The following is a 21,506-nucleotide window of genomic DNA, read 5'->3' on the forward strand; positions in this document are numbered from 1 at the left end:
TTTTGGCCACTTTTTAACAGTCACTGAATATTACAATCAGTTAAATTGTTCAAAAACACAGTGCAGACACAAAAAGTATGCTTACTGATTCATAGAACAAGTGGAACACTAGTTTACACTTCAATCCCTGTATAATATTACTAATAAAATGATATTCCTATTGTATCTTTATCAGAACATATGTAGAACAGTTTGACATACAGGACTAAAAATAGCACATTCATGAATGTCATTTCTAATATCACTTTAAAATATTCATACCTTGTGATTTTCCCCATCCTAATTGCACCTTGTGGTGTACCCAGCATTATCTTAGCATTAATATATCATGTAACATTTTTATGGTGACTTAACGGTGAGTTTATTATATTTTATCATAAGAGAAACAAGACGACATGTAAGGCGATAATCCACACGGGAAGTAATCTGCTAAAACATCAACACGTGACACGAGTCTGAATTAAAGATTTTCTGTAAAACCAGCAAAAGAAATACAATCCTTACTATCAACAGGTCAATATGTAACAACAGAAACAGTGCTGGTTATTTTTTTTTTCCTTTTATTGCAAAACAAAAGACAGAACAGAAACAGAACAAATGGCAGAAACAAAACAATGAATTTGAACAATGTTGATTTGATGTTGGTGTATGTGTCTGGAGGAAGTCTAAGAGGGTAGAGAATGAAAAGGGGTGGGGAGCTAAGGAAAGACACGGGAAACAAAGAAAATAAATGTATGCAGTGAAGCGGGATCGGGGAGCTCCAGACCGGGTCAGCAGGGACAGGCCCGCTGGCTCAGTGTTCTTATTGATGGCCAATCCTTTAAAATAAGATAAGATAACAATAAGATCATTAATTATTCTGTTTACAACAAACTCAATACAACTTGATGTCCAGCTTTACGTGTTCATCAGTGCCCTTGGAGCACAGTGGAAACATCTATTCCCGAAGAAAAATCCTGCCGACGACGATTCAAAATGGGATGCAGATCCACCTCAGATATATTCTGCAACTTATGTAACTCACTGATTAATTTATGTCAGACTAAATGAGACAGACAACAGTGTAGGACCACAACGTATTTTATGTTTACATTCCTGAAATTTAATTTATGGTTTTAGGAAATGAAAGAAAGTAGGGTGTGAATTTATGGGCTCCTAAATGGGGCCCCATTAAGGTGAGTGTGGACCCTGTGTTGCCCCCCTACCCCCGTATTGATACTGAATCAGTGTTTTGTGTGCTCATATTTAGGGTTTTATTTTAGTTTATCAAGTTGGATGAACACTTTTGGGAAAATATTCCAGTTATAGAGAAATGGGTCAGATGGCTTTGTCCAGGGGACAGTGACCTCGTACAAACCTGTGATAAGAAATCAGCATGTTGAGAGAAGAGGGCTGAGATTTCAGCATTCAGACTTTCTTGAATGCATTATATAAACAACTAATTACTGGTTGCCCATAACCACAGGAGCATGTGTTTACTAGCTGATACTGCTATATGTAAAGGCATGATAATGGATGTATTGAAAGAGGACAGGAGCCCTCTGAGGCTGCACGTGTGAGAGTATTGCAGCATGACATGATAGCATGATACGTTTTTGAAATTCTGTGTAAAATGCATTTTGGCGATATTATTAACAGGGTTATTGATACAGTGATGAGTCCACCCTTAATTCCTCCGTGTCACTGATAGAGTTCGTGCCTCATCCACAGCTTTCTATGCCTAACTAATCACCACAGACCACCCTGACTGTCTGTCCATCTCAGAAGCATTTGCAGCTCACTGATGAAAGCCGACAAGGTTTTTATACTGGCTTGTACATATTCCACTGTGGTGCCGAGGAGCCTTTAATGTTCCTCCAGTCTCCAATCGTGACAGCGTCTCTGCTTAATTGCAGCGCACAGGCAGCTCTTTTGGTTTTCTGCTCCGGTGCTGGCAGAATCAAATCTCTCCAGTGTTGAGATACTCCCAGTGGAGGGGGGTGGGGGGGTATGGTAAGGGGTTACTCCTGAAAATACAGTGACTCCTAGAGAAGCTGGCATGTTTGGATTCATAAATCTAGTTCATTCGGCATGCTGACGAAGTGCGGCCTTCTCTTTTATCTTAGCGAGAAGGGGAAAAAAAAATCTTCACTGCAGCAGAATGAACTGTCATCCAATAAAAGCAGGAACACAAAATAGGCTGCGGTCCAAACGAACCTGCTGGATGGCTCAGCTCCCTCAGCTCTGCACTAGTAATTGGCGCTGAGCTTAAGTACAGAGCAGCGGCACAAGGAGCTTTGTGAAAAACCCACAACTGAAGTTTTGTAAAAGGAGCAACAAAAACAAAGTGTGCAGGACACCCCCGGTTCGCTCAGGTGGTGTGAACTCCGCAGGCCGGGCCCGTCACAGCGGCAGGAAGCAGCGATTTTGTCTGGCGGTTTAGGGGCCTCGCCTCAGAACATCAAATTAATTTGGCAAGGAGGAAGCCTGCGTCTTATGTAAATGAACAGCTGAGTTGCAAAAGCACATTGAGTTCCCTGAGCAGAATATGAATGCAGATAAATAAAGAGGAGGGAGTGATATTTTGAAGGAGCGCTTCCCCCTGAACACACACACACACACACACACACACACACACACACACACACACACACACACACACACACACACACACACACACACACACACACATCACCCCCCTGCTGGATTGAACTGTACACATAAACAAAACCACTCACCGCTCGCTCGAATTAAAGAAGCGTAACGACAACCTTTCGAGTGTTATGGAGTGCTTATGATCCAAATTGGTTTTTAGTTTTCAGAGGCGATTGAAGCGTTCTGTATTAGCTCACATGGGCAACAAAGCGTAGAGGCCTGCTACAATAATTAAAAACCTCTCGGCTGTTCTTTTCTGGCCGAGGCCTGGAGAAAATTGAAGCTGTTGTTTGGACATCGCTTTCAAAGGTGAGAGGATTCTTTCTTGCGGAAAACGAAGCCTTCGTCTTATTCCACAACTACAAGTTCAGGTGATTTCAGCACTAGTGTTGTTTTTAGCCGAGGTAGCTGCACCTTTTGCTACAGGTATTCAATTCCTTTTGACTTTAGTGACCCCCTGACTTGCCCTCCTGCACCACCATGAGGCTGGTGTTTCTGTTTGTTATTGAAATATATCAACAACCATCTGACAGGCACAGATGAAGCATCATGGCAGCTTTAGTCCCGTGAAAAAATACACTCTCCCTGCTGCTGGCGTCCTTTTCGGGCACTGTCTAGCTTCCCTTCAACCTAAGCCGCTGTTATTATTCAGACATTATCGCGAAAATGTTGTTGAAGCAAAGCACAACACATCCCAGTGTGGGTATTAAGCTGTAGACATGTGGAGTGTGTTTATATGCAAAGAGAAAGAACAGAAGACGTACTTGTCAACTGACTTCACCAAAAGGATCATTGTCTCGCTGCTGTTTTCTGTCTCTCTCTCTCTCGCTCGCTGCCTGGATTTGGCTTAAGGCGCTTGCCGGTAAGAAATTATCTAAAAGGCTTTCATCAATAAGCGCACAAGTACAAGGCCTGATGTTGATTCTGCCCACTCAATCAGTCTCAGACCGCTTTCATTTTCTCCTTCCATGTTCTCTTGTTTGTCTTTCGTCAAATCTCATCTTTCACTCTCCTCCCTCCCCTTCCCCCGTTCACCCACTCTCATCCCGCCCTCCTCTCACCCTGTCCTTCACCCCACTTGTACCCCCCCCTGTTCTCCCCCTCCCCGCCGCTCTCTCATCACTCTCTCTGGGGGGTCATTTAGGGTGAGATAAAGCCTGTATCTCACGGCCTGCAGGGATTCTACCCTGCAGACAAGTAATGATCCAGACACGCTCCCAGGTGCACTCGTGCACAAGCGCACACGCACAGACACACATGCGAGCGAACGAACACGGCCGCGTACACACACACACACACACATTAACATACATGTAGGAGCGCAGACATGCACTCGATTCGATGTTCTCTTTCTCTACGTCTCTAACTGGTCCAGGAACAGGGTGGGGCAGATGCTCAAAAAGCACCATAGGGACACCGGTCAGAGAGCCCTGGCTGCCTTTACTGTTAAGATAAAGGGTGAGAGGGTGGAGTGATGGAGAGAGGAAAAGCCCAGTGGAGGAGGAGGAGGAGGAGGAGGAGGAGGAGGAGGAGAGGAGGGGGGAGTCAGTGAGGTACAGTTCAGATTAAAGTAATGAGGATTGGAGGGAGACTGTGGGGAGACGTCGATAAGAGAAAGAATCTTTGCTCGGCTGCAGACAGAAGCTGTGATGTTCTTCACCTCGTGGCTCCTACAAAATAAGAAGCGCTTGATTCATCGGCTCATCGGCTGCTCTTATTGAGCGGCAATCTCCAAAGTCGTAAACTCTGCTTATCGCACGCCCAATAGCGGTCGGTCATAAATAACAACAAATTGGACCTTGTAAAAATTAATATCGTTCTTTGAAATTATGCAGCTACTTTGTGCTGCACAGACAGAAAAAGCATCTTACAGAGCATTAAAATACACTGAATGTTAATGAAACTATTTTTAGGTTCAATGATCAAAAAGGCAAGCAAAGTAAAACAGTTTAGTGATTTCACTAAAGCATATTTGCCTGTAAATAAAGTAGGCCTACAGCACTGTTTAGATATTAAAGGATCAAGGAAGTCCATTTTGAATAGATTCAATAGTTTGAAGTTTATCAGACACCAACATAATGCACAGCGGTTCATAATACTGTGAAAGGATTCTGGAAAGCTATCAGAGGCCTCTCTGTCAGTACCACTGCTGTACTAATGCATCGTCTCAATGAAATGAATGAGGTGGTTACTTTTTGGGGGCAGTTCTTAACAATTGTGAACGCGGCTTTAGCTCTTTTACTGCCAAGGCCTCTGTGTAATAAAGTGATTGATGGAGTGTCTGACGGTGCCTGAAAGCTCCTTTCTGACAGAACAGAGTCAGGGCTTGTGTCACACACTTTTTGTTTCTAAAATGGAGAATCTGGCAATCACACCCACCTTACACAGCGAGTCTCTCTCACTCACAGTTTTTCATTACTTTTCACGTGTACAGCTGCAACAGTGCCACACCATGAACACCTTCGAGGAAGTAGTCGTAAAGTGTACCATGTGTGAACGTTATCCACATTCGCGCAAATCGACGTACGTCAGCCCTCTAAGACGACGTGGCCGTTCAGGTTTTTTGACATTGAATGACATGTCACACGACCTGGTTCACCTGCAGCATACTGAGATCTTAAACTGCTCTTTATAGCACCTAAAAAAGTCTGAACTATCTCTTCCCTCATAAGTATGTGTCACTAAATGTGAGTAACAACAAAAGGAAAACACAAATATCCTCAGTTATATATTGATAAGTTGAACGCTCAGATTTGATTGAACGAATGTCGTCAGATTTTGTGATCACATAGATAGATAGATAGATAGATTGATAGATACTTTATTCATCCCTTTACAATCACAGTAAAAATGGCTTCAATGAGATGGACAAAGTTGCTGAATAACTCTTAAACTCTTAAACTTGACATATTCTCTGGCGACCACTGTTGGCTACAGATTATGCTGCAGATCGGAATCAATCAAACAGGAATCAGTGGGCATGAACACAAGATCAGACTGATGAATGAGGCGGCGAAACAAATTGGCAACTTGGTCTGACCGATTGACTGATATCATCATTTTCCAGCAAAGCCTGAGTTAAGCCAGAGTTAAAAGATTCAGGCCTTTTAACTCTGTGTTACTCTCATCACTGCAGGGCATGCAGAACTTTCATCTTATTGTCTGTGGATGTACCCGTTTAACCCTCGTATGAAATAGGTTTAAAAATGCCTCGGCTCTCGGGGATCTTTGGCTTCACCAAATGGCATAGAGTGGAAATAGAGTGGAAGTTGGAGCAGCAGAGAGGAGGCACAACTGTGGAAAATAATTTCAAGCCTCATATCTCAGATTGATTTTGAGGATTCCAGAGATAAAGCCTCAGACGTAAGCAAACAGCCTTCCTGGAAAATGAATGTGTTTCTTAGGTTGTCCAGTACAGCCGTTGAGGATTTCTTAGAACTCAAGCAGCGCCTTTTATTCCCCCCTCCCCCCACACACACACCATTCATGATTTATACAGCAGCTCTCCGCCGTGTGTTTCGTGAAAAGGTCTCAGTGTTCCACTGTCACACTCTTGAGTAAATCCTCAAATCATTAAAAAAATCAAGTCTTTGTCCTTGAGCTGTAACTTGATGGCAGCTGCAGATGTGAATGGCAAGACAAATTTCAGTATCACGCTTCAGCTGCTACCAGCACAGTCTCTGCTCGACCGCCTGTCCAGTTGTTGTTTCCTTTTTTTCTCCAACAAGGTCACCCTCATGAAATTCTACACCTTTAAAAGAAAGTCAAGCCCGACCCAGTGCACCTTGTAAATAGCAATAATCAGATGTGATACCTATTGATCCCTGCGGGGCAGATTATTTCTGGACGCCACTGGGAGGGCAGACCTCAGGGTCAGAGTCTTACTCAAGGACTTTTCAGCAGGATGGCTGTTTGATCGCTGCCACACGGGCTGTAAAACTTACCTCTAGTTTTACAGTATTCAGACATGCAGATATCTTTGGGTTGGCGTCGAGATAACCGACTCTGGGTTTTCATTTGTGGCCCTAAGATCATTAAAGGAATTCAGCATCAGTGTGTCCATACAGAAACAGTGTCCACGCTACTTTGAATTATCTATGGGCTGTTTCATGTTCACCCCAGCCTTTCTCAGCAGGTGGGGGTTTATCAGAGTTTAAAGTGCCGGCAGAGACAGTTCAGCACCTTTTCATTGGATTCATCCACTACAGTGTGAGATGTAGTGGGCCACAGGGAGCGTAGGAGTAGGAGTAGTAGTCTTGAAATGCTTGACTTTCAACTTAATCTGGTGCTTCTTCTACACAATCACTACACAGACCAAAACTCTGTTATTATTCAAGTTGAAAAGATCCCGTCATCCTATTTGTTATCTCCTCCAACTAGAGATGGTGGAGCATCAGATAAATGTGAAAGTAAAAGAAGTGAATGAGTGACCATCAGCACTAAACTATTCTAATGTGATTATGTGGACATTCTCTAATGCACATATGTAGATATTTAATCTAATTATGTAAGTAGATGAGAAAAAGGTTTTGATGGTCTGGACATTTTTGGCTTAGGTACCTTGAAAGTGCTTGAAAAGTGCTTGAACTTGACTCTTTAAAAGCCGGACCAACCCTATAATAGTAGTAGAGGTAGTTCATTTGCTTTGTTTTGATTTCCACTCATTGTTACTGGAAAGACACGTTGCTGTTGAATTTTCTAAAGGGGCACTCCACCAATTTTCTACGCAGAGAGTACTTACTCAGCCTGTGAAAACAGTTGCATGATGACTCTCGAGTAGCTTTGTAAAGTTTGAGAAAATTGCTCAAGTGATATCACAGCTTATGTGACAATCCAGCAGCACAGAGTTTAAAAACAGCTTTCTGCAGTCGGGAATGAACTAATGCTGTATTCATGTTGTGTGGAATGGATGGTAGACATGGAAATATGTCCATGTTTATGACTTGCAAGCAGATAAATGAAGTGTGAGGATTGCAAACACTGTGCATTGACATTATAACAACACATCCATTCAACTTGGGTTGAATAGACATGAGACATGTTTGCTTGGTATTCAGTAACTCTTAAATTATGAAGTTATGTCAGAGCTTTGGGAAATACTCAATATGTACTATGTATCACCAGAGGTAGCAGTAGTTTGTGTGAACTGACCCTTTAACATCTCATTGAATATTGGGATTGGAGCTTCAGAAATGATCGGTGGAACATGTTTTTGCTTGTGGTAGCTTAGGTATCCTGTCAGGATCACTCACTTGCTAGCATCACATGAACTAGCACTGTCCACAGTTCTGTTGAAGGGCAGCGCTAATGCTAATGTACCCCTTGGGTCTGAAAGCTGACTGTGTGTGTTGGTGTGTGTTGGTGTGTGTTGGTGTGTGTTAGTGTGTGTTGGTGTGTGTTGGTGTGCATCTACTCACAGAGTTAGATGGTACGTCGGGCTGTGCCCTTGGTCTCCCGCGGCAACAGTCATCCTGTTACTGATGGCCGGACTGTGGGTCATCTCCCTGGTGGCTGGGCCCTGAACAGCTGTATGTGTGTGTGTGTGTGTGTGTGTGTGTGTGTGTAAGAGGGAAAAGGGGGGACGAGCTGACATATGTGCAGAAGCTATCATTTATCATAGCTTGGTATGTTGGCTGGTTTGGGGGTAGGAAATAATAGATCACTAATTTCACTTTTATAAAGCACGGGGGGTCACAGTCTGAAGTGTGTGTGTGTGTGTGTGTTATTTTTCTGAAACTGTACAGATTATTTGAGGGATAAAAAGTCCCTTAGGAGAGGTGAAAGGTCATCATATGAGATCAGTACAGATGACGGGATCATGGAGCAAAGCAGCTGCTGTTGCCCTGGAGGACTGAGCATGAATCTACCTTCATACGCTCATTAGGTTGTAGTCAGCTGCGTGTGTGTGTGTGTGAGAGAGAGAGAGAGAGAGAGAGTCTGGGGGAAAATGTGTGTGTGGTGAACATCTGTGTGTATGCCGGCACTATAGCTGTTATTTTTCTTCCTGTGTCATGTATTACAATGTTGGTTTGTCTCCATCGCTCATCTGTGTGTTCTTTTCTGCTTTACGTGCTTTTGAATTGTAATTCTCTATTTGCTTGTCTCACTGCCGTATTTCTGCAGAGCCAGGGAGTCTGATCCTCACTGTGGGCTCAAACTTAGCAGGAGACAAAACTCTCTCAAAACTTCTTCCATTCGTTTTGATTGATTCATAACAGCTGACATTTTGGAGAGACCACATTTTCACATGGCTGCAGCAGCAGCAGCAGCAGCAGCGACGTAAAAAAGAAAAAAAAGAAAAAGAAAGACCTCGGGGAGAGATGGAGGTGAACTGACAGAAAGATTGAAGAGAAAGAAAGAAAATAAGTGCAGGGAAAAGAGAAGAAATAAAGTCTGAAGCACCTGCAGGGAGAATTGAAGGAATATGTGAGAATAATTCCTTCACACATCTCCATCTGAAGGCGCACTGTGTTTGTAAGCAGGTGCAGCCTCACACAGACTGATCCACGCTCACAACCAAGCTCAATTTATCCTCGTATACGAATGCAAACTCAGATTTAGATTAATTGCCATTTATCGGCAAAGGTTATGTGGCGTTAAAAATAAGCTGTTCATAAATATTGTAGTTATTTTACCATGATGAAATTTGATTTCCAATTAGCTCAGAGTGTGTCTTTAATAAAGCATGACCGCCAGCGTTATCAGCTGGTGTTGGCTTATCGCAGATACAACAGGATCCTTGACGTAATCATTGTTTTGTCAAACTACTTGGTTGGTGATGAACTTTCAAGCTGAAATTCACTAAAATCACATTTTTTTATGTAATGCAAAATATCTATAAGATACATTTGGTATCCTCAAATATCGATGCGAGTATCAGCCTCAAACCCCACTATTGGTTGGACTCTAGTCTTAAAACACTTAAATGCACATGTGATCCGGCTAATCATCCTACACTGTTTCCATGACTTATTTTTGCCTCCAAACCTTTTACCTCAGAGTCCAAAACATTCATGAATAAACCAGCGAATGCTCTTATTTAAAATCTTTGGCGAGTGACCACGATGCCAAACGGATTATCCACTCTGAGGTCTGCATTAAAGGATTAGTTAAAGTCCTCCACTGAGGACGCTTCACATCAGGTGGTTCTTTACCTCCATGTCATGTGGTGAAATCCTTTAAAACACACACCTCCTTGTGGATTATCCCTCATTTAATCGTTAAATCAATACACAAATAAGATGGGTATCTTTTCTCTTGTCTGTCTTCTAAATCATTGTCCACTAACAGGGGGATCGAGTGTCCTCTTCAGTGTGCTTTCATATCTGCAGCGGTTGTACGAGAAACCTAATCAGACTATTATAATTAAAGAGGCCGGAGTGTTGGTGCAGAAGGAAGAGAGAGGAGGAGGTGAAGGGAGGAGAGGACGGCAGCAGATGAGGTTGGATGAAGGCGAGAGGTCGGGTCTGTCTGCTGAAAGCCACTTAAATCCCTTTCTTATTAACTTTCTGCGACACATGATCTACCTCCATCCCCTCACACACACACACACACACACTACGAACCAGCTCCTCTTACCACACCAAACAGCCCCAGCATCTCTGCTGCATAGTTTCATTGTGCTAACGATGTCGTATCAGCGCCTACCATCAGCTGCAGCGCTGAATTTTACTGCATCGCATTACTCATTACTGAATCAGGGGGGATCAGTCTGTGCTTCGTTTCATTCATGCCTCATTCAAAACAGGTATTAAGGTGACATTTTCCTATGCTAATGGGCCTGGAGGAGGGCAGCGTAACTAAATGTAATTGACCAACCTGGAAAAGGTAACACATCTTAGCTTGGTAATGAAAAGTTCATCCTGCTCCATGTTGGGGCTCGGAGTGTAGCTGTGGTAGAATCATAATTCTCTCAAGAATAACGACAACATCAGTTTCAGCCCCAAAAAGATGGATGTTTACTCTGTCAAAGTCAAATCAAGAGCTATTTATTGGCATATGAAATTGACAATGATCAGTTTTCTGATTTCTTGACTCTAAGATTTACTTTTCCCCCTTCAACTGCTACTTGGCTGCTGTTTAGCAAAAAAAAAGTTATATAGGTTTGTCATACAGTGCATTAAGATTGAACGCCAAGTCAGTTTTCAGTCCAGCACTTTGCTCCTGACTGAGATATCTCAACAACTGAAGGATGGATTGACACAAAATTTTCATGCTTCACAGAGAATGAGTCCAAATAACTTTGACGATCCCCTGACTTCTCCTCTATCACCACCTCTGTGAACACCTGCAAAACTACTTTGTGTTTTGTGTTAATTAACAAATGTTAATGTCTAATATTCACTTCAGTTTGAATTCGCCATTAGGGGTTTCTTTGCTGCATTCAAAATCCAAGCTCCTGCCCCGTCCTGTGTTAAATACAAAGAAGGATCCGACAGTAAAGTTGCTGAGGAGAAATGTTTTTCAGAACACACATCCTGGCAGAGGCTTCAATCTCCTCCTGTCTGTGTGAGGTGATTAACAGTACGGAGAGGATGATGTGACAAGGGAGGAGATATGGAAACCCTTGACTGAGGCATGTTATAAAGAAATAATACAGAAACTGTGGCAGAACAACATCAAGGTGTCATATTCAATGCGAGGGATTACCCAGCTCAGGGAATTTTCAAGTCACTGGAGGTTGTTTTTCACGTCGTACAAAACACAATGGCAGCAAACGGCTTCTTCTGAAGGGAGGAAAACACGAACACAAACGTCTCTGACAACTCAGGCTGTGTTCAGAGAATACGGGAACAATGTAAAGGAGAGAGGAAGCATGTTTTGAAAAAGAACATTTTATTTATTAAACAGTACCATGTGACTAAAGTGCCTTTAGTTGTGCTGAATCTTTAACCTTCTCTAAAAGCGGGTGTGTGCTTGTAGAAGGAAACAATTTGGGGCTTGCAGGGTGTGCTGTATCATATATGTTTGAAATATGATGGCCAGTTTGTTTTCTTGTCCTCTTGCAAATTAAAAACATAAATAGGCTTTTAGGCTCTCGGTCAGACAACTGTTGCCCTTCCAGAGTCTTCGCATCCCTTCGTGTTTGATCAATGTGGAAGATACCAACACCCAAACAGACTTTTCTTGAGAATGATCAGAAAAAAAAGAAGCACACAAGATGCATTTGTGGTCAGCTTAGTCAGATTATTGGGCCTTCGGAGGACACGCTGTGTTGACGCTGGCAAAAGATTAACTAGCCACAAACAAACCAAACTGTGTCCACAACAATCTGTGCATTAATTAGTGTGAGAGCATTAGCACGTGTTTCTCTCTTAATCCTCCACAATGAGGTCAGCTGTCAGTGCTGCACTGAATGCTTAATTACTATTTGGGAAACGCATCTTGATGCCTCGTAGAACCTGGGGTTCACTTTTCTCCAAAACTGATGGAATGATGCCCCATCCCATGCCTATTTATGAACTTCATTTCATTTCATTTCCATTTGAAAACAGAAAACATGATTCTAAATCAAAATATCAGTATGTCTGGGCAGATTTAACACTTATTTTAAAGCTACAGAGTTTCTTCAAACAGTGACTTTAGTAGCCTTTATTTACCTCAGCTGCAGAGGGCTTGTATTTGAGGTTTGTATTAGAGACAGGCCTTTATTTTTAATTCCCTCTGTTTGATATTTCAGAATGAAGCCTCCTTGTTTTCTGACCTGGTCCCGTTTCCCCCGTTAAAGTTCTGTACACTTCATTTGTTCATTTCAACCACACCCCAGACCATTCTTAGTGACCTCGCTTTTATTTCAATATTGGCTTTTATTTGAGGAAATATGGTGTACCAAAATCCCCCTCTGTGCAGTAAACCCTGTAATGAATCTGTTTATCTGTGTGGGCAGCAGTACTCTGCCATGGTAAGTACTTCCCTGCTTGGGCCGTCCATGCTCAAAATTGATATACTCATGCTCCTCCACCAAATGGTGTATGTGGTGTAAAATTCTGCTGCTTCGAGTAACAAGAGCGGGCTTTCATGACTATTGGCATGTGTGTGGACGGTAACAGGACAGTGTAATCAAGGAGAGAGACGTCCGCCTTTGTTATGCAAGTGAGATGCCGTGGAGAGAGGTTTGGACTGATTCCCAGGTTCCAGTGCCGCTGTGACGTTTTGGCGACGTGGGTCAAGTGACACGGCCCGTTTCTGCCACGGTGCACTTTTACTGTGAAGTGCTGGTTTTTCACATATGCATGTCCCTCGTTACGGACAGCACCTAATGTGTGGGGCCATCTGTCCAGGGTTTGAGCCAAGAGAGTATAAAAGGGTGTAACAGTGAGTGTGACTATTACAGCTGTGCAAGGTAATGAAGGTATCATTCCCTGTATAATTACAGAGTGACAAAAGCCAAGCCTCACTAACATCTCCTGCTAATGGATCTCAGCCATTATTTGCTGAATAAATCCTTCTCACTGTCTCCTCCTCTTGGTCTTCCCTTTTCTTCCTGTCCTTCCACCTCTCATTTATGCTTCCTTTCATCTTTTCTCCCACTGAACCTCCCTCTCATGCCTAATTTCCCGTCACCCATTTTCACCGTCGTTCTCCTTCCATCTAATCCTCATTTTCGCTTTTCCATTGCACCTCCACCTGCCCTCGTTCCCCTGCTTTCCTGCTCTACCCTCACTTATGTTCTCTGCTCGCCTCACTCTCTTTCTTCCTCTCTACCTCCCACAGTCCCAGTGAAGCAGAGAGAGATGTCGCAGAAGAAGATATTCCTGGTCTTCGTTGCCATCAGTACTGTCAGTCTCCTGCTGCACCATGGGGGCCACTTGAGCTGGTGAGTGATTGAAACACAGCCCACATATATGCAAACAGACAGTTACACACATTATAGACCCTCTAATTCTCTATAAGTCCATATGGTGCTAATTATTATGAAAATGTGACAATGGCAGCTCCTGTCTTTTTCCTTTAAAGTCAAATTAATAGTGCGACTGGCTTATTATAATACTCAGTTACGGAGACTTTGAGTGCTGATGCACTGCCAAGTTTGTCGAGGGACCAATTATAAAAGTAGAGGGATCGTAGATCTTTGGCAACCCTGTATTCTGTTCTCGTATCCTTTTCAACACAACGTTCTGCTCCCAAAACCTTTTCCCCGTTCTTGTCGTTACTGTTCGCGTTTGTTGAACGTTAGTGCTTTGCCCGTCGTCTCTCTACTTTTCACACAGTTTGCCCTCCTTTTCAATGCCTCTCTAGACCCTCTAGTTCAGTCTGCAGTGAACACTGTACGTTGTAATACTGCATAGAATTCATTATGTATTCACACCATACCACGTATGACTTGAGCTTTTCTGTGGCTTTATATTTAGCTCTTTTTCTATGGTAAAATTGTATAATGAATATTCATCTTAATTCAGTCTTAATTTTGCTGCACTGATGCTCCCAATGCACTCGTCTCATTAGTTATCTTATTTTGAAACAAGATGTTATGTCCTACTTACATCCTTACAGGCATCATCATGTTTTATATTTTTTGTTTATGTTGTATGCATCCTTAAAATGTTTTACTTGTGTTAAGTGTTAATTTATAGCTTTACATATCACAGTAAATAAAGGAATTTAAAATACACAAGAAACCTCTTGACACATATTACACAAAAACAGATTTTTGATTACTCTCCACTGAAAGTCAGTAAAAGATTGATTGATTGATCGATTGATTTAGCACCCAGCCATAATACGCAGTTCAAACAATTCAGACAAGCCCTATATCATCTTGCACTTTTCATTGGCCTTTCCCAACTTTATTTGCCCCAATTTTTCTGTCTCTTATCATTTCAATTCCACCATTGAAGACTGATATTTACTTAACTGTTATATTTGCTACCTCTGTCCTGTCCTACGCTTCAGTACCTTTCTTTATCTGTCCAGTGTCTGTGCAATTATGTTCCTAATGTCACCATTTTATCTGGGTAGATGCTCCTTTTTCTGGAACTAATGGAGCTTCAAATACATGATTACACTTTCTTTTTCTTTCTCCAGGACCATGGAGGCCTTCCACCTCAGTTGTCCTGCCCTCCGTTCCCACCCTGCCCCAGGTCTGAAACCTAAGCACACCAATGTGGCCTTCCTCAAGACCCACAAAACAGCAAGCACCACCATGCAGAATCTGTTTTTCCGCTTCGCAGAGCGCAACAACCTCACGGTGGCGTTGCCCGTGCAGGCCTGCAGCCACCAGTTCTGCTACCCCCGCTCCTTCACCTCTCACTTTGTCCACCCGCACACGCTACCGCCGAACATCATCACCAGCCACATGCGCTTCAGCAAGGCGGAGCTGTACCGCCTGATGCCCAACGACACAATATATATCACAATCCTGAGAGAGCCGGGCTCCATGTTTGAATCCTTGTTCAGTTACTACAACCAGTACTGTCAGAGCTTCAAGAGGGTCCCCAACGGCTCCCTGGAGGCTTTCTTAGAGGAGCCCTGGCGCTACTATCGACCAGATGAGAAAGACTCCATGTATGCACGCAACACCTTGACTTTCGACTTAGGAGGAGACAAAGATCGCCCAGCAACAGATGTGGCGTATGCACGGGCCTTTCTAGCAGAGGTGGAGCGTGTTTTCTCCCTGGTAATGATTGCTGAGTACTTTGATGAATCTCTGGTTCTTCTTCGTCATCTTCTCTCCTGGGATCTGGATGACATTCTGTATGTTAAGCTCAACATGCGGACACCAAGCTCAAAGCGGAGCCTGACACCAGGCCTTCCTGATAAGATCCGTGGCTGGAATTCCTTAGATGCACGTCTCTACGACCACTTCAATGCCTCACTTTGGCGCCAGCTGTCAGCTCTGGGTCCAGCATGTGTGGCAAGGGAGGTGCGACTCCTTCGGCGAGCCCAGGAGAGGCTAATGAGAAGCTGCTTTGGTGGGCGGATGCCACTTCTCCGCTCAGCCGCACAGATCAAAAACAAAGATCTCCGCCCCTGGCAGCCTAGTGGGAAAGTTGACATTGTAGGCTACGATCTCCCAGTAAATCTCAGCCATGGGTTTTCGAGCCAGGCCCAGGAGCTCTGCCTCAAGCTCATCATGCCAGAGGTCCAGTACACACGGGTGCTCCTACGTTCCCAGTCACTGCGCTACCGTCGAGGCTACCAGCTACGGCCTCCACAGCAGTCGCATCCCCTCCAGCAGCCCATACGCACAGTCCTGCCTCGACATCCTCAAGTGCAACGCAGCCAACCGCCCCCTGCAGCCCCAGGCCCTGCATCAGGAACAGGGTCCACCTCCACCTCAAAGCCTGCTGCAGGAACTCAAGGTCGGACCACAAAGTTAGGGCCTAAATCCTCACAAGCCCAGGCCTCATAGACTGAAAAATCGAGACTTGAATATAATCTGAGTGCCCAACAGACTGCATTGTTCTACCCATCCTGCCCCTTGAGACAATGATGCTTGGTTGGGGTGGGGTGTTAGGGGAAAAGTCTGGGTTGTTCTTCAATCAAAGTCTCTCCAATCCCTTCCAGAAGGAGTTTAAAAATAAATGAGGAAAAAGGGAAAGTGGGTTAGAAATATTTGTACTTGAACTTGAATATCCCTCCTTTCTGGTCCATGAAACAGTATAAGGGTTGGCAAACACAAGAGCAGGAGAAATCCACACTAGGACTCAGCTCAATTGCACGCCTCTGTACGTCCAACCACAGCGGATGGGAGAGGGTTTTAGGTGAAAGTGGTTCTTTGAAGCAAATCTGTTATGTGCAACCAGGACTCAATAGGGAAGTGGCGATATCGGGCCTATTGTGAGGCACAGAGTGGGCTTTGTGTGTATCACACTGGTATAGTATCATGTTACTTGCTTTCATTCTCTGATTCTCGAGCTCTCTTTAGCTCTCTCTCCCTAACATATGCCATTTAAAGTCCTTGAGAGAGACTTAATGACATAAAGAGATCAGCTGTCAGGCTTCCAAAGAGTCTCCTAAGAGGCCAGACAGACATCGAGATCACCTCCAACCATTAATACAGCAGCACAATCAACAACTCCTCTCCTCTTCATCTTATTCTCTTACAAACTCTAGAGCCTAAAGCAGTGGATGGGGGGGGGGGGGGGGGGGCTAAAAAGCCAGACAGACAGAGAGAAGAAAGAGAATGTATCCAGAGGGTGAGCTTAAAGACTGCTGGATACTCAATTTGGCCATTATCGTCATGACTCACGCAGAGACTGAACACACACGTAAAGCATGTGTCCCTTCAGCTTCCAACCCCTCTGGCTCCCTCCCTGCACCCTTTGCTCCATCCTTCATCATCTCATCCCTGCTGCTACCCTCCGGTCAGGCTCTCAGCCCAGAGAGCACCACTGACGTCTTGCTTTCCTCAACACGGTCCACCCCTGATTGCGGTCTCCCTCGGACCACCAGCTGAGCTCACATCTTGCGTTGCAGAGACTGTACGTTGAAGGGGAGGTTTCTAGATGTGGGGATTGGTTTTAATCTTGGCCGTTACTGCAATAAGATCTCCGAGCCTTCGTTCTGTGTGAAAGGCGTGGATATAATAACCCACCAGCAACCCCATACCGCACACACTGGCACAAACAAAAACGTAAAACAACTTGACAGGACAAAGACCTGAAGCCTGTGGGTCGCAGCGTTTCAATATTTAATTGTCCACTCTCATGGCCCTCCTATGGCCCGTGATCTTGGGTTACACGACCGTACGTTTTCATTAAGAATTCAAGGACCAGGCGAAAGCTTCTCATTCTCAACGTGGAAGCGCAGGACGACAAAGGGAGAGCGTCGACGTAAGGATGCTCAAAGCCTCACAAAGCTGGTGGGCCGGCTGGGTTGGCTGGGATCTTCAAATGTCATCACTTATCTCAGCTGTGATCCATTTTTAATGCATTCTGCTCATATTTAATGTGTCATTTATGTTCTTTTATTCCTCCGGTGATCAGCAGGGTACTGCTAAGTAACTGAGGAGCGGAGGGAGGATGTTTGTGTGTATCTGTGAGAGTGTGTGAATGCGTGTGTGTGTGTGTGTGTGTGTGTGAGAGCCAGGAAGTGGCTCTCTCTGCTTCATGTTGTATTTTCTTTCCATGGCCATCCAAGTTGGCATGGCAACAAAGTGAAGTAATGTGTGTGAGATTTATTAAAACTATGTATTATTTATTATCGGACTTGAGGAGTCCCATCACTGTATTTTAATCTGTCATTTTTCATGAATCACTGGGTAAAAACTGTTCTTTGCCATCGAGGTAGTGGACCCTTATATGTTCAACGTACTACTTCAGGCAACAGAGCAGGAACAAGGCATGTGGCAATGAAAAATTCATTCTATACATGTTTTACATAATTAAAAACTATAAAGACCACTTCTGAAAACCGCACATTGAAACAAGTGTAGTCGCTTTAAAATTAATCTTTCATTCAGCAGTGCTTAAGTGCTCAACCACACAGTGCTTTTGTGGCTGGAGTCTGTCGTACTGTAGGTTACAATAATGAAAAACACACAAACCGCTGCTGCTCTGACAGGAATAAGAAGTGGAGCGGATGGAAAACAGACTGGAGGAGACGATACACAGTTTTATGAAGTGGCGGTGAACATGTCACCTCATAAGTGTGCTTGTCTGAACTTACTGGGGAACCTCAGCTTTGAGAGTACGAGATGCACAGCAGTTTTTATTTACAAGTATTTTAAATGTGTTCAGATATGTGTTTATGATATTTCTTCAAGGTACACTGGAAAAACAGTCGGGCTCAACTGACTTTAAAGGATAAGGCTGCTGTTTTTCTATATTTTTCTTTCTGCCAACAAATCCCACAATGAGACCCGAACCAGCAACGTGTAAGTGCATCCGCCACCCTGTTTGTGGGATTTAATAACATATTTAATTCACTTTGTGGCTGTTTCCTGCATTTGGTGACTCAAAGGAAGCCACAGTGCTCCTGTTTATTGTAATGATGGGACACCCAGTCTACCAGTGGGACACACTGATGTGTTTTTAATAGTTTTTTATAACAATGGCGGTCACTGGCACAGAGGACTAAGCTATTTCATGCTTCGACTAGACAGCCACTACTTGTTAGCCGGATCAGTTCATTGTTGGATCTGATCTTTTCATGGGATTTGTTGACAATAGAAATATAAGATATCACCACTCTTATCCTTCATATTAGTTTACTGACGATGCTGATTCTCAACTAAATTTTAATTAGTTTGAAATCAGCTGCTGTGTGTAAAAAAAAAGAAGCATTTTGGCTTTGAAAGAAACTCTTGAATTGCTTCAACCTGCTGTAAAATAACAATAAAACACTGAATTCATGTGTTTGTCTGTCAACCAAAGTGCTCAATATTAAATAGATACACAAATAAGACTATGAAATATACAATCATGTGAATACAGTCCAAATATCTAATTGTAAAGTTGCAGAATAATCCCATAATCTTTTATGAGAAGACACATTTTACAATAAAGAGCTGAGTTTTAACATTTTGTTTGATTATTTCACAATTTCATGGTTATATTACAGATTTTGTCTATATTTTTTTGTAAATGACAGTTTGTTTTAAAATGTCTTATATATTAATTTAATTTTGAACACTTTGGGTCTCCATAAGCATCGACATAAAACTTGATTTAACCTTGAAGTGAAGTTCAGGTACTGTCAGTACTCGCATAAAGGGTATAATAAACTAAACGGTACCGTCAAAATGGGTATCTGAAAATGTTTTTCCTCCCATGTTTGTGTCTGACTGTTTGCCAGCTGAAGAATATTCTTTTATTTCCCGTCAGCTGTCCATTTATGATCCATTTCTCTGTGGCTGTGAGTCTCTCTAAGTGCTCTTTTGATTGTAAGAGTCGTTCGCCCGGCTGTTCTGCTTCTTGTGAGAGAGTTTCAGTGACGGTCACGCTGTTGCTTCTGAAGTGTCGGCTATTCTTCTTTGAAAATGCCAGAGGGGCTTTAAAAACAGGCCGCTAAGATCTCATCATCTTCACATTAGCAGCCCCTCGTTCTTTTTTTAGAATGACATCGCAAAAGCTGTTGTTTTTTATTTTCATTCAATCAACTAGAAAATGAAATGGGCTTCTTCATTGTGGTGTCAGAGCAACTTTTTGGGTCTCTGCTGAGCTTTTATGTCGCAGGGAGGTAAAATAGAAACAGTTCATTACATCGGGTGAAAGTGTCGTACTTGATAAGTCTCTGACCTATTTTCCTACATTGCCTCTTTGATCTGCTAATCATTTATTTCCATCCTCTGTTTATGGACTTATCTGTGAACTGAGAAGAATGAGACATTTCTTTCATTTTGGTGACTGTGTGGAAGAATTTGGGTGGGTGATGGGGCTCTGAGCAAATGGCTAGCGACAATCAGAGCTAGGGGCCCCAAAGCTTTGTAATGATGAAGGTGAAACGTGACGAATAAAGTTTGAATGATTTCAACTCATAGCTCCGAGAGATCACGTTTTTTTTTTGTGTGTCTGCCGTTCCTCTGTTCAGTGCAGATTTATTCAGATATGCACGGACTTGAATTATTCTGAATATTAGAGCAATGCACACACACACACGCATACACACTCTTCATCAGCAGTGATACATAACACACAGCGACAGTTGCTCAATTAAAATTCAGATTCTAAATGGTTTCTATTTCCCTGAAGACCCAAACCAGACATTTCAGCCTGCAATCAGTCGTTTGAAATTACCTCCATCCAGCACGCCTGCCTAAATGAATGAACAAATTGCTTCTCACAGGGACAAAAACAAAATGCAAAGCGGTGTGCTTGAGATGACTGTGATTGAAGCAATCATGATACTGTGTCCCCCTCTGCCTGTCTATCATTATGGCCGGCTGTTGCCATGGCGCCGCCTGCTGTGAGGTGGCCCACCGGACCGACTGCATTGGCACCTCTTTTGTCCTCCCTCTCACATCTTTGCTGACTTCTTTTTGTTCCTCTTTCTTTTCATGCATTCATAGTTTTAATCATAAACATGATTAGAATAATTACAGCAACTTATAATAATGTAATGAAAAGGGTGAAAAGAAGAAGAAAACATACCAGGTTGTCAACAAACTCCCTTTTTCGCTTTCCTTTCCCCTTAAAACAGACTCAGTGTGAGTCAGGAGCAGGTGCCCTCTCTTAATAACAAGGAAATGACAAATACTAAACAACAATGGAGAGAAAATTAAAAAGATTGATAACCAATCTGTGAGATTTCAATATAACCCCCAATGTCCATGCTGATATCTTTATGCATATGGTCTATTCTATGTTATTGAAATTCACTTATGACTGCATATCAATGCCCAAACGTATTGACAGTTTACATTACTTTAATATTTAATGAATCATTTTATTAGTCATTGATCTTCATCCATGCTAATGCCGGAGTGCCGTGGCTCAAGACTTCCCAATGTAGGTCCGTCGTTCTGTCCGCCACTAAGGTCGGGACGCAAACCTCTCACCAAATATTGGATTGATTACCATTACATTTGGAGCTGACATTCATGGTCCCCAGAGGATGAATGCTCCTGACTTTTCTAATTCCTTGATTTATCCTCTAGCATCATCAGCTGATTGACATGAAAACTGGTGCACACATTCGTCTCTGTAATCACATCGGTGAATGAATGGGTCAAAAACTTTGGCTCATGACAAAAACAACCCTGCAAAACTGATGACACTCTCATCCGTTTCTGCTGTGCTTCGTGGTAATTAGCTTAGCATCTGACATGGCACTACATAAAAGACAGTTGTCTGAAAAGCATCTAGCAAATCCCCTTATTGAAGATAATTAAACCAACATCATGTATTCCCTTGGTTACTCTGATTATTAGTAACACTGATCCACTATCTTGAGTTGTTTAGTGGTTTGGACACTTGCCGTCCATCCTCCAT

At 43.0% G+C, this 21,506-nt stretch overlaps 1 protein-coding gene across 1 annotated transcript in view; it reads left to right on the forward strand.

Annotated features, from left to right (window-relative positions):
• The window catches only part of gal3st3 (galactose-3-O-sulfotransferase 3), a 28,215-nt gene extending 11,559 nt beyond the window's left edge, over positions 1–16,656 (forward strand). Inside the window, exons 2-3 of the mRNA XM_070854925.1 lie at positions 13,348–13,450; positions 14,659–16,656. Coding sequence (XP_070711026.1) covers positions 13,368–13,450; positions 14,659–15,985 — 1,410 coding nt within the window. The 5' untranslated portion in view covers positions 13,348–13,367 and the 3' untranslated portion in view covers positions 15,986–16,656. The remainder of the gene's footprint in view (positions 1–13,347; positions 13,451–14,658) is intronic.
• Positions 16,657–21,506: the final 4,850 nt, after the last annotated feature.

Source organism: Pempheris klunzingeri, chromosome 23 (assembly GCF_042242105.1).
Source record: "Pempheris klunzingeri isolate RE-2024b chromosome 23, fPemKlu1.hap1, whole genome shotgun sequence".
Classification (NCBI taxonomy): domain Eukaryota; kingdom Metazoa; phylum Chordata; class Actinopteri; order Acropomatiformes; family Pempheridae; genus Pempheris; species Pempheris klunzingeri.